The 14541-nt window shown below is 39.3% G+C and overlaps 1 protein-coding gene across 6 annotated transcripts in view; it reads right to left on the bottom strand.

Moving 5' to 3' along the window:
- The window catches only part of ITCH (itchy E3 ubiquitin protein ligase), a 168793-nt gene that overhangs the window by 69554 nt on the left and 84698 nt on the right, over positions 1 to 14541 (bottom strand). For all 6 annotated transcript variants that reach the window (XM_037811041.1, XM_037811038.1, XM_037811036.1 and 3 more), the window contains one exon: positions 14138 to 14183. In XM_037811041.1, the coding sequence (XP_037666969.1) occupies positions 14138 to 14183 (46 nt within the window). The remainder of the gene's footprint in view (positions 1 to 14137; positions 14184 to 14541) is intronic.

The following is a 14541-nucleotide window of genomic DNA, read 5'->3' as shown; positions in this document are numbered from 1 at the left end:
AATGTAAAAATAAATTATAAAACTTTCTTCTCCTTCTGGGACTCTCGTAATGAGTATACTAGCATGACTGATGATGTCCCAGAGGTCTTTTAGGCTATATTTGTTTTTTATAATTCTTTCTTCTTTCTGCTCCTCAGCCTGATTCATTTCAATTGTCTTGTCTTCAAGTTTGCTGATTCTTTCTTCTGCCAGCTCTAATCTACTGTTGAAACCCTCCTGGGAAATTTTCTTTTAATTCAGTTTTATTGAGATGTATTCACACACCATACAATCATTCATGGTGTACAATCAATTGCTCACAGTACCATAACACAGTTGTGCATTCATCACACCAATCTATTTTTGAACATTTTCCTTACACCAGAAAGAACCATAATCAAAAATAAAAATAAAAAAGAACACCCAAGTCATCCCCCCCATCCCACCCTATTTTTCATTTAGTTTTTGTCCCCATTTTTCTATTCATCCATCCATATGCTGGATAAAGGGAGTGCGATCCACGGGGTTTTCACAATCACATTGTCACCCCTTGTAAGTTACATTGTTATACAATTATCTTCAAGAGTCCAGGCTACTGGGTTGGAGTTTGGTAGTTTCAGGTATTCACTTTTAGCTATTTCAATACATTAAAACCTAAAAAGTGTTATCTATATAGTGCATAAGAATGTCCACCCAAGTGACCTCTTGACTCCATTTGAAATCTCTCAGCCACTGAAGCTTTATTTTGTTTCATTTCGCGTCCCCCTTTTGGTCAAGAAGATGTTCTCAATCCCACGATGCCAGGTCCAGATTCATCCTTGGGAGTCATATCCTGCATTGCCAGGAAGATTATCACCCCTGGGAGTCAGGTCCCACATAGTGGGGGAGGGCAGTGAGATCACCTGCCAAGGTGGCTTAGTTAAGAGAGAGAGAGCCACATATGAGCAACAAAGAGACACTCAGGGGGAGACTCTTAGGCACAATTATAAGCAGGTTTAGCCTCTCCTTCGCAGTAACAATCTTCATACCTCCTGGGAATTTCGCATTTCAGTTACTGTGTTCTTCAATCCCCGTATTTCTGTTTGGTTCTTTTTTTAAATTTCTATCTCTTTACTGAGATTCTCATATTGTTCACTCACTGTTCTATTGATATCCTTCAGTTTTTTTGTCTGGATTTTCCTTCATTTCCTTGGGCATACTGAGGATCGTTTTTTAAGTCTTTGGTACAGCATTTGGTCAGTCAGTCATGGAGCGTGCTGTGTGGTAGCTGTGGGTACTCGTTGAGTTTCAGGTGAAGGAGCGCCATGCCTGGGAGAAGGAGGAGGAGGGCTGAGCAGCTGCCATGGCAGAACAACCTTCAGGTGAAGAAACTGACCATGGTGCTGAAGAAGACAGTGACAAGGAAGACCAGGACCTGGAAAAAATGTTTGGAGCCTGGCTTGGGGAGCTAGACAAACTCACTCAGATTTCAGATTCTGACAAGTCCATGGCACCAATAAAAAGATCTCCTCTTTCCCAGGAAACGAACATAGCCAATTTTTCTTATCGCCTCTACATATACAACTTGAATGAAGCTCTGAATCAGTGAGAGACTGTAGATTTGGGTGCCCTGATGGCCGATCTTTGCTCTATAGAGCAGGAGCTCAGCAGTATTGGTTCAGGAAATAGTAAGCGTCAAATCACAGAAATGAAAGCTGCTCAGAAATTACCTACTAGCTGACATACATCAAAGCATGGCACCCTGAAAGGATTGTCTTATTCATCTAATAGGATAACCAAACCTTCACATGCCAACTACTCTCTGGATGACATCAATGCACAGTTAGAAGAGGCCTCTTTGAGCATGGATGAGGCTGCGCAGCAATCAGTACTGGAAGATGCTAAGCCCTTAGTAACTAATCAACACAGAAGCAGGTACAGTGAGTGATGCTGAAGTACACTCTATTAGTAACTCTTCTCGTTCCAGCATCAATTCTGCAGCTTCCAGCATGGACTCTTTGGATATTGATAAGGTAACACACCCTCAGGACTTGAATTTGACATACCAGGGGCCAGCAATTACTGAAGTAAATAGACTGAACTTTTTCCCCTTATATTTTAGTGCTTGATACTTTTTTTAAAATTTAGTTTTACTGAGATATATTCACATACAATACCAATCATCCATGGTGTACAATCAACTGTTCACAGTACCATCCTATAGTTGTGCATTCATCACCCCAATATATTTTGAACATTTTCCTTACACCAGAAAGAATCAGAATAATAATAAAAAATAAAAACACAGAACACCCAAATCATCCCCCCGATCCCACCCTATTTTTCATTTAGTTTTTGTCCCCATTCTTCTACTCATCCATCCATACACTGGATAAAGGAAGTGCAATCCACAGGGTTTTCACAATCACACTGTCACCCCTTGTAAGCTACACTGTTATACAATTGTCTACAAGAGTCCAGGCTACTGGGTTGGAGTTTGGTGGTTTCAGGTATTTACTTCTAGCTATTCTAATATATTAAAACATAAAAAGTGTTATCTATATAGTGTGCAAGAATGTCCACCAGAGTGACCTCTCAACTCCACTTGAAATCTCTCAGAAACTGAAGCTTTATTTCGTTTCATTTTGCATCCACCTTTTGGTCAAGAAGATGTTCTCAATCCCATGATGCCGAGTTCAGATTCATCCCTGCAAGTCATATCTTACATTGCCAGGGTGACCTACACCCTGGGTGTCAGGTCCAATGTGGGGGGAAGGGCAGTGAGATCACCTGCCAAGGTGGCTTAGTTACAAAGAGAGGGCCACATCTGAACAACAAAGAGGCAACTCGGGGAGATTTTTAGGCACAATTATAAGCAGGTTTAGCCTCTCCCTGCAGCAACAAGCTTCATAGGGGCCAACACCAAGACAGAGGGCTCAAGTGCTTGATACATTTTAAGAGGGAAGTGGTATTTTAAATGTAGTTTTAATTCTCTTTACAATTTGTGAAAGATACCTTTGAACTAAGTTTTTTTTCCACTATTTTTTTTATTTTGAAATAAATTCAAAGTTATAGGAACAGTTGCAAAAACAATACTAACCCCATACACAGAATTCCATCATACTCTGACCCCCCTCCCCCGATAGCCCAATCCACCAAATTTAACATGTTGTCACATTGCTATTTCTTTCCCTCCCTCCTTCCCTCCCTATCTATCATCCATCATCTATTGCTCTGTCTTCTGAACATATGAGAGCTAGCTGCACACATCCTTGGACAAACACGATAATTCACATATACACTTCCCATGAATAAGAACATTCTTTTATGCAATCTCATTAAGCGCAGCTAAGAAGTACAAGAAATTCAACAATGACACAAAGCTTACATTCTATACTTCCTTTTCCTTATGTCTCAACTATGTCCCTTTCAGCCTGATGTCCTCTATCCTCCAATCCCATCCAGGTTTATCCTTGGCATTCAATTGTCATCTATTTAGATTGTTTTTTTTTTTTTTTTTCAATTGTGGAAACATATATACAGTCCAAATCTTCCCGTTCCACCCCATCCCTAGCATTCCATTAGTGGGATTAATCACATTTAGAATGTTGCAATGTTCTTTCCCACCATCCATTATTAGAAATTTCCCTTCACCTCAAACAGCAACCCTACACTCATTTCTTAACTCCCCATGGCCCCTTCCCCCATTTCTCTTAACCCATACTCTACTTTTCATCTCTATGGTCATATTCTCTGATAATTTCTTTGTGTTTACTGTGGGGCTTAAAATTAACCTTTTAAATCCATAACAATCTTGTTCTTCTTTGATACCACCTTCACTTTAATAGGCCACATAAACTATGTTCCTATACTCCTCCATTCCCCCACCTTTATATAGTTGTCTAAAATTACATATTTTATGTTGAGTTCAAAACCACTGATTTGTCATTAGAGTTTGTGTATTTTATATCATGTAGGAAGTAAACAGTGGAGTTATAATTCAAAAATTATTGACTTCTATTTGTATTCCATTGTGGTTGGAGAATGTGCTTAGAGTATATACAATTTTTTTTATTTTTTATTTCTTGAGGCTTGTTTTATGTCCCAGCTTATGGTCCCTTCTGGAGAAAGATCCGTGATCACTAGAGAAAAATGAGTGTCCTGGTGATTTGGGATGTAAGGTACTATATATGTCTGTTAAAATTCTCTATATCTGTTTCTCCTTTCCTTGTTTGTCTGTTGGTAGGGCTCCCTTTAGTATCTGAAGTAGGGCAGGTCTTTTATTGGCAAAGTCTCTCAGCATTTGTCTGTGAAAAATTTAAGCTCTCCCTCAAATTTGAAGGAGAGTTTTGCTGGATAAAGTATTCTTGGTTGGAAATTTTTCTCTCTCAGAATTTTAAATATGTCATGCCACTGCCTTCTTGCCTCCATGGTGGCCGCTGAGTAGTCACAACTTAGTCTTATGTTGTTTCCTTTATATGTGGTGAATTGCTTTTCTCTTGCTGCTTTCAGAACTTGCTCCTTTCAGAACTTGCTCCTTCTCTTCAGCATTTGAGAGTCTGATCAGAAGATGTCTAGGAGTGGGTTTATTTGGATTTATTCTATTTGGAGTTCGCTGGGCATTTATGCTTTGTGTATTTATATTGTGTAGAAGGTTGGGGAAGTTTTCCCCAACAATTTCTTTGAATACTCTTTCTAGACCTTTACCCTTCTCTTCCCCTTCTGGGACACCAATGAGTCTTAGGTTTGGATGTTTTATTTTATCTATCATATCCCTGAGATCCATTTTGATTTTTTCGATTTTTCCCCCATTCCTTCTTTTGTTCTTTCATTCTCTGTTCTATGGCCTTCTAGGACACTGAGACGTTGTTCAACTTCCTCTAATCTTGTATTATGAGTATCCAGAGTCTTTTTAATTTGGCCAACAGTTTCTTTTATTTCCGTAAGATCTTCTATTTTTTTATTTACTCTTGCAATTTCTTCTTTATGTTCTAGGGTCTTCTTTACGTTGCTTATATCCTGGGCCATGGTCTTCTTGATGTCCTTTAAATCCTTTGCCATGTTTTCATTCCTCAATTGTAGTTCTTTGATTACTTGTGCCAAGTACTGTGTCTCTTCAGAAATTTTGATTCGGGTGTTTGGAATTGGGTTCTCCATATCATCTGGTTTTATCATATGCATTAAGTTCTTCTGTTTTTTTTTTTTTGGCCTCTTGGCATTTGCTTTGCTTGATAGGGTTCTTTCAAGTTGTAAAAAAAAGATACCAATCTAATTTTTCAGAAACACAAGTTGGTGGCGTACACTTTCTCTAACTAACCAGCAGATGGTGTCTGCGAGTCACCTATACCCCTCAGGTCAGTTCTCAACCTTGTCCCCGCGGTGTGTGAGGAAATGATTCTTGTGGGGTTCAGTTGGTGAACTCAGTTTGGGTGTGTTGCTGGAGCTGTCCGCCCTGAATGTGGGGCGTGTGTCCGGGTGGCCAGGGAGGAGGGGCAGCTTTAATATTCAAACCCCCCAGGTTCCCGGAGATTCAAGGCCGCCGCAAGAGTCTAAGCTTTCATTTCAGTTCAGCCCCAGACCCTCTCTCTCGCTGACCCACAAACCATCGGACTTGGCGTAGTGTCCCTGGGTTTTCCGAGCGGGCCCCCTTTCTCAGCTGTGATCTTCTAGGACCTGTGCTGAGGGAATGCTGTGCTACATCACCAGTGTGCGCCACCCCTCAAGGGAAGCCCCGGGCCACCGGGCCGTGCAGCGGTGCTCTCAGCCTGATCCAAAGATGGCCGAACGGGGCGTCTCAACCCCCACCTCCTCACACAGTTCCTCCTTCCCAGCTCCGGGACAACTGGCAGGGCTCTGGGCTGTGGGCATGGCCCTGGGCAGGAGTTTATCCAGCCCTCTGGGGAGCCAGCTGCAAGCCGCGGGGTTTTCTTTCTGCTTCCGGCTCTCCCCTCCACTCCCCTGGCCGAGGGTATCTCCAGCTGGCTATCCTCCAGGCCAGACACTGAGAGGCTGGCTCAGCCCTCTTCTGCTGTGTTTTACTGCATGGTTCCCACTGTCACAACTGCAGCCGCTCCTGGGTTTTCCCCTTTTTTTTTGTTTAAAAGAACCAGTCGGTCTCCAAACGCCAAACCCTGGCTTCCACACACCGCAGCATGGCTGCGGGTCTTCTAGCCAACTTACTCACTCGTTTCAGAATGCAGACTTCCAGTTTCACCAAGTATACGGCCCCTGTGGTACTAGTAGACCTCGTAGCTGGTGCATCGCTATAACCGGTATTTTGGGTCACTTTCTGGTTTTTATCTAGTGTTTTTCATGGAGGTGTTTTTTTTGCCCTGTGTCACCTAGCCGCCATCTTAGGTTCTCTGAACTAAGTTTTAAAATCACACTACAGAAGGAATATGTTATATTACCAGATAAGGAAGTGTCACAAAGATGATTAAGAAGAGATTTGGTTTCTTCTTTTTTATTTTTTTGATTATTCAGAAGTCTTTGAATACATGTCATTCACTTCACATGATGAAAAATTTTTTAATGTGATTTCTTGTTTTATGACATTTTGCAAAGCCATCATAGTTGTCGATAATAATTGCTTTTTAATGTATCCTTACTTTAAAATAGCAACCTAAGAAGAAAAGCATATCCATAAAGTAGTCCTTCAAGATCTCAGTTTTCAGCACGTTTTGATAATCTTCAGGTTTTACTCCATTTTATTATTAAAGTGTCAATGTGGTATAGTGGAAAGAGCTATTGGGCTTAGAATCAGAAAACTTGGTTCCAAGTCTTTTCTTTGCCATTGACTACCTGAGTGACCCTAAATGAGTGATTCAGCCTCTCTGAACATCAATTTCTCCCAATTAAAATGGAACTAATAGTGTTTGGTCTACCTTCCTCATCAGGTAGTTCAGAGAATGAAAAATGATACATGTTAATAGATTTAAAGGTGAAGTTTTTCTGGGTTTGGCGGGAGAGAGTAGGGAATGGATTTGTGATAAAATAAGTTTAACAGAAGCTGAGTTTGGTGAAGATGAACTCTTTACTGATATGTTTTCACTAAGGAGATGGCAATTCAGTGATAGGGTAGCAGTAAGAAAGAAAAAAATCAATGGGGACAAAATGAAGCTGGCCATTTCAATCAGCTTGTGCTTACAATGCTCTCTCTCGCTTTTTGAAAACTTTATTTATCAAAAAAAATTAAAAAAAAAAAAAAAACATTTCAGAAAAACCCAAACCAATAACTTAAAATAACTACATTGCTTCCAACATGTTCCTACCTACCCCAAGAAAATTAATAAACCAGAACCAAACAAATAACCTAAAATAACTACACTGCTTCCAACATGTTCCTACCCTACCCCAAGAAAATATACAAACTATAACCACATAAAAGAATAAGAAAAACAAATAACCTATAATAACTACATTGCTTCCAACATGTCCCTACCATACCTCCCAAAAATTAACAAACCACAGTCATTTCTGAGCATTCCCATAACATTAAGATTACCCCCTGTAACTTTTCTGTTATTAGATTAGGCTTCCCCCTTCACTATTTGCTGTTTATTGCTAGGTCCCCTACATTCTACAATACAAAATATTTATTTTACATTCTTCACAGAGTTCACATTAGTGGTAACACACAATATCTCCCTTTTTGTGCCTGGTTTATTTCACTCTACCATGTTCTTTTATACAGGGTAAAAGAATCTATGAATAATCAAGACTAAAGTAAAATATAAAATATATTTAAGGGATTACAGGGAAATTTAAAATTTATTCCTATTATACAACATAATCCATTTTTCCCCATTGATTTAATTCTTTAGATTCACTTCTATTAGTCAGTAACTCCTGGTATTTGCTCATGTGCCTAGCTTTGTTCTCAGTATTGTGGAGCACAAAAGAAGTATAAATCATGGTTGTTTGGAGATAAACTTGAATTTTATTGCTTATAAAGAGAGTCAGCAAACTGTCAATCTAAAGAATAAAATTTCATTTCTTTAAAAGGAAAAAAAAAGAAAAAGTCTTTGGTATGTCCACAGTCTGGTCATCTTCATTGATGTTTTCTGGATTTTTATCCTATTCCTTTGGATGGGCCATCATTTCCTGTTTCTCTATCTTGCCTTCTTTTGTTGCACATTGTACACCTTAATATTTTAAATATTTAATATATTAAATTTAACTCTGGGATTTATTTGCTGAGATTTCTATTTCTTGAGTTTGTAGCCAACTGGTGACATGACAGAGATTTTCTTGAGTGTTCAAGAGTTACCCAAACCAAGAAAATCTAAGCAAAAAACACCTTTCACCACTTTTGCATAATGGCTTTGTGTTGGCTGGTGCTCTCCATCAGAGTTCAGCCCTCCTATCAGGAAAGTGAGCCCAAGGTAAATGTGAAGTGCAAAATCCTCCCTGTCTTTTCTGGGCCTGTGTCTTCTCCTGGGCTTGTGCTTGCTAGTGGCCTCAGGAGTTGCCCTGCTCACATGAATTTGAATGCCCCCTCCACTTCCCAGGAAACAGACCTCCCCTCTGGGGTATTCCACTACAGGTATTAAAACTGGTAAGCCTTTGCCCCAGGCTGTCTGCCTGTTGTTTCCTACACTGCTTTAGTCGCCACAAGCTGCAAATTCTGAAAGGAGGGGCATACAAGAGAGGAGTTTTCCAAGTCAGTCTTCCCCACGTGGAACAATCCAGGGACCCACAAAGGGAGCACTGGCTAGATCCAAACTGCCCTGGGGAGGGGATTACAGAGGGTCCCCTTCCCAGGCAAATGCAGCCCTTCAACTATCCTCCACAGCTCTAAGGAAGTATACCATATTTAATGTCTCCTCCACTGCCTTGTCTGGAGCAGGATGGGACAAAGGCTGCCTCTCAAGCCTGGCTCCCAGGAAGGCTAATCTAAAGCAGTGATCAGCAACTGGCCCATGCCCCTCCTACCCCAGGTCTTGGGGAACTAGATTTTATATCTCTTTCTGGCATCAGCAAGCTATGTCAGGGGCCGAACTCTGCTGCTGCCTGCCGCAAGACTGGAGGATGGGTGATGGTAACCACTGCAAAGAGAGAGCATTTTACTGGTATTTACTGTAATTGACCAGCTTCTTCCTTCCGCTCTTCCCTGGATGCCGGCCAGTGTTCCACTGGCCTCCAGAATTTTGAAATAGTTAATTCACACAGTTTTTATAGCTGTTCTACGTTTTTGTAGCTGTTCTGGTAGAGGCATTGGATCCTGGAGGTTCTTATTCCGCCATCTTCCCACAATTCTCCCGACATTTGCTTTTAATTCTATATTTTTTAATATAAAAAGTTTTAAATTTCCATAGACTTAAATTTATTCAGACATGAGTTATATATTCATATTTTCTTCTAAAGGTTTCATTTCTTGAAATCAATTTAAAAATCAACTCAGAATCTACTTGTTTCTTGGATGAGTCGAGACTAAAACCTGATTTTTCTTTTTCCAACCAGACAGTTTTCCTTGGCTTGATAAATCTAAGATCTCGGTTTTTTTTCTGTAGCTTTGACAGTGATAACTAACCCAAGTCTTTAAAATACATTTTCCTCTTAACATTTGTTATTGCTTTTCTAATCTCCTTCCTTTCTAAGCTTACCTTCTTTGATTTGTTCTTTACCTTCCATCCACTAAATATAGGTCCTTATAGTTCAGTTCTTGTTCCTCTTTTTCTTTTTCCACAGATTTTCCCTAAGATCTAAAATTCCAAGATTTCAAAAACCATCTGTGCCAGTTTGAATGTATTATGTCCCCCAAACGCCATTATCTTTGATGTAATCTTGTGTGTGCAGACGTTATCAGTGTTAATTAGATTGTAATTCTTTGAGTGTTTCTTTGCAATATGCCCCACCCTGCTGTGGGTGATGACTCTGATTGGATAATTTCCATGGAGGTGTTGCTCCGCCCATTCAGGGTGGGTCTAAGTTGATCAGTGGAGCCATATAAATGAGCTGACATAACACAAGGAACCCAGGGCAGCTGTGAGTGACATTTGGAGAGGACCTACAGCCAAGAGGGACACTTTGAAGAATGCACAGGAGCTGCAGATGAGAGACAGTTTGAAGTCGGCTGTTGAAAGCAGACTCTTGCTTTGGAGGAGCTGAGAAAGGATATTCCAAGTGCAACTAAGAGTGACATTTTTGAGGAACTGCAGCCTAGAGAGGAACGTCCTGGGAGAAAGCCGTTTTGAAACCAGAACTTTGGAGCGAACACCAGCCACGTGCCTTCCCAGCTAACAGAGGTTTTCCGGACACCATTGGCCATTCTCCAGTGAAGGTACCCGATTGCTGATGTGTTACCTTGTACACTTTATGGCCTTAAGACTGCAATTGTGTAACCAAATAAATCCCCTTTTATAAAAGCCAATCCATCTCTGGTGTTTCACATTCCAGCAGCATTAGCAAACTAGAACACCATCTCTGAAAATGACTCCAAAATCAGAATCTCTATTCATTGTCTTGCTTCCATCCTCTGATACCAATTAAATGAAGGAGATCTTCTTCTAACCCAGTTCAGCCCCAAGACCAAAGAACGTGCCAGGCACAGATTTAGACATGAGATCATTGTTCCATGGCAGCGGCTGGCTGAGAAAGATGCAAGTTAGTGCTGTGCAAAGACAGGGGGTACCAGGTGGTGGTTTATAAGGGTTAGAACAAGGACATTCCAAAGGGTGTGAGAACAGTTTCGGAAGGGTCTTGTGACACGGGTGTGGAGATTTGTTATCAACAGTGATGAGGGGAGGGGAGCTGCTATGCTTTATGGTACATTCTTTCCTCCCCTGGGGAGGACTGATGACTTTTAAAGTCTGTTCCGTTCAAGTAGGCAGCTATGAAAAATAACTCATTTTCACCATGGAGGGGAGGGGCCCGGGTCCTGGGTCTCCACAGGTCTAGAATAACTCCATTTCCCTTTCCAATCCTATTCTTCCTCCTATGTTCTAATTCTGTGGGTGACAATGGTATCTTCCCTGGCATCTCTACTTTTCTTCTCTCCTATGCTTCTTGACAATCAATTTTTAGTCCCACTGATTCCACTTTCATATTCTCTGTCTACTCCTCCACCACTACTGCTCCAGGTCTGGCCCTCATTATCTCTCAGGGGAATCACTGTAACAACTTCCCAAATAGGTCTTTCCACTTTCATTCACCACTATATATTCCAAACTATATACCAATGACAAATAAGATTATTTTTCCTAAGGAGTTCTGATCATACCAAAGCTCTGTTTAAATATTTTCAGAGACATTCCTCTCCATAGAAAAGTCTATAAGCCTTTAGCTATAAGACAAAACCTCCATCTAGCCCCAACCAATATGATAATAAAAATAACTAAAATATGTTAACAAAAATAACTAACATTTATTAAGGGCTAAGCACATGATATGTACTTAACTATCACATGATAATTAAGAACTCCGGCTCTGGAGGTAAGGCAGTCAGTCCAGGTTCAAAAGTGCCACCTATACTATTAATTTAGGTAAGTTCCTTTCTCTTTCTGAGCCTCAGTTTCCTCATCACCTGTAAAAATGAGACTGTAGTATCTACCTTGTTTCTCATAATGGCTTGTTTTATTTGAGAAATACTAGTACTTCTAAGCATAGTAGTTTTCAAAGTATAGACCCTAGTCCAGCAACATCAACATCACCTGGAAACTTGTTAGAAATGCAAATCTCAGGCCCCACTCCAGACCTTCTGAATCAGGAACTGGGAATGAGACCCAGCAATTTGTGTTGTAACAAGCCCTCTATATGACTCTGATATACTCTAAAGTTTTAGAAGGAAGGCCAAATGGAAATAGCGCTGGCAGCTTATTTTAAACCAATGCAAAGCTAAAGCCTGAAATGGATTTGAAAACCCAATTTGGAAACCTATATTCTATGCAGAATTGCCAGTAAAATCATCACCACCATTATCCATGAAAAGCAAGTATCTACTAATTATGTGCTACTATAGCTTTGGTCCTTCCCCCACAATCTTATAATCCTCTGCTTATCTCACCATATATATTCACCCGATCTCATAAACCCAGATGTTTACAAATAGGACAGAGAATCCTAGAGAACCAAGATGCTACTAACTAGATCATAAGAAATATACAGCTCAAACAGTAAGAGTCAAGAAGGCACAATCTAAACAAGAAAATCTTGAACACCAAGCATCAACCATCTTGGTACTTCATAAAAATGATAGAAGACATCACTGAGAAATAAAAAACATTCAGATATGCTATTGGGAAAAGCAGACCAGTAAGAGTATATTCATGCTACAGATAGTGCTTGAGTGAGAACAAAAGGTAAAACAACCTAAGGCTGTTTAGTAAACTTCCTAATGTATAACTACGGGGAGGAGGGAGCAGAAGCCCTTGTTCACAGGATAAATGTTGCCTGCCTTATAATATTGCCTTATAGGTGAAATCTACCAATAAAAGCAAAGCAGAAAAGGCAGCAACAGCCATGGATTATTGTGTTAATAATATTTACACAGTATTTGATAGTGTCAAAATGCTTTTCAAACCCATCATTTCAGAGGGAAGCTCTCTTGAATAAAAATTAATGCAAAGGAACTCACTCTAAACACAAAAAAAACACACTCAACAATATGTCTAGCAGTCTCAGGAACCTAGAAGGCACTGTTCCTCAGATTCTGACAGTAACTCACTTGGGAAGATGTAAAGCAGTGATTAAATAGATGGTATGAAGCTGGGGCTCTGGTACTGTCTTTGCAAGAAATTTATAGCAAGTTGAGGACAGGCGTTTCATCAAAGTATTTTTAAGAGAGATTTGATAAAAATAAACAACAAAACAGTGGCATAACAGAAACTTTTAATGGACATGCAAAATTCTATCACATTTTATCACATTCCCACATGTATTCAAAGATATGTGTTCATTATGCAAAATGGAGTTAACAGTCCAAAGCAAACCAAAATACTAAAATATTTTATGGGGGAAATTTCAGGAATTCAAGAAATCTTCTGTTAAACATGATACTAAAAAGAGGCGTAAGGGACACAGTAAGTTATCTTCTTCCATCTACAGAGAGATTATGTAATTAAAAAATCCTTTCTATTGCTTTTTTATCACAGTGAGAAATAAAAGTAATTATTCTCTGTACAAAAGGTTACTGCACCTTAAAATTTTACCTCTTGTGAGATCAGTATAGGAGATTCTTTGCACTAAAAGAGTGACTATGAAGGTAGGTCTTTCTTTAGGTAAGACACAACAGCTTTATAAACTCTGATTTCTGAAAGATCTTGTTTTTTTTTTTTTTTTTAACTTGTTACAAAAATTTCCATGTATTACAAAAATAGACTACAACAACACACTTCCATGTACCTAACCACCCAGCTTCAACAACCATCAAATTTTGTTCCACATGCTTCACCTATCCTTCTATACAGAATCTGATACTATAATACACATTCTTTCTCGATGCATTTCCCTTATCTTCTATGGCATGGTTTTTCTAGTTCTTCTCCTCCCCCTCTAATAATTCTTTCTTTGGTTCTTCTTTTGATTCCTACCCACTGCTTACATGGTTTGAGACAAAGAATACAATGAATTTTATAACCACTACATTTCACTTACTGTATTAAGTCTAGGATCTTCTCCTTTCCTTGTTGCATATCCCTTTACCACAGTTTTCAGGATAACCAATAAACAAAGTTTAAATCAACACAACCCAAGACTTTCAACATTTTGGGCCCTAGATCTGAAGGCAGACAGGCACATGAAAGAGCTGAACCTAAGCGAAGTGAAGAGAAAACAGCTAGTACAAATTTATGCCCTTTCTAAAGAAGGCCCAGAAGATAAGTTAGTAGTGACCTTCACACACATGCAAAGCTATATCCCTGCTTTACTAGGAAAGAAGCTTAACAGCCCATTGATTGCCCTGGAATTCTGGACTCCCCACCTTTGGAAAGGCAGTGATATATTCCCTCTTTACAAGCTGAAGGAAGCAGTGATTTGGTATCCCTGACCTACTCCTTATAGAAGCAGTTAGGTTAAGAGTCTTGAATCCTTCATATTTCCTTTCTTACCTTAAGCCCTCTATTCTTTTTGATACTCATTTTTTTTTAAATCATTCCAAACCTGAAGTTCTACGATGTTTCCTTTTTAATTCTTGCTTGTCTCTTTCTGCATTCTATAGTAAGCTACTGGGGTAAAATCTTACCTTGTTTCATCCTTGGGTCTGGAGCCATCATCATTCTGTGAAGCACCTTTAATATAAAAATTTAAACAGAGAATGAGTTCAAGAGAGTGGTTTTCAACTTTTATTCTCAACTCACTACATAAGCAAAGCCTTTTATTAAACCTTTCTAGTGAAGAACATACTATAACTTATTTAAATCCCAAGGTGACCCTCAGAGATGAAAAGATGACAAATGTTCATATAGTTGAAATAAAAAAAGCTTTACCAAAATTCGGTACATTTATAATTAGGTAAGAAATGTTAATTATTCAAAGCATATCATTCAGATTCTACTTCATTTTTGAAATACATGTATGTTTGATTTTAATTCAAATCTAGTTTTTTTTTTTCACTTATCTTTTATATCCCAAATACCTAACAAAAAA

This window comes from Choloepus didactylus, chromosome 19 (assembly GCF_015220235.1).
Source record: "Choloepus didactylus isolate mChoDid1 chromosome 19, mChoDid1.pri, whole genome shotgun sequence".
Classification (NCBI taxonomy): domain Eukaryota; kingdom Metazoa; phylum Chordata; class Mammalia; order Pilosa; family Megalonychidae; genus Choloepus; species Choloepus didactylus.
This window is presented reverse-complemented; position numbering and strand designations above follow the sequence as displayed.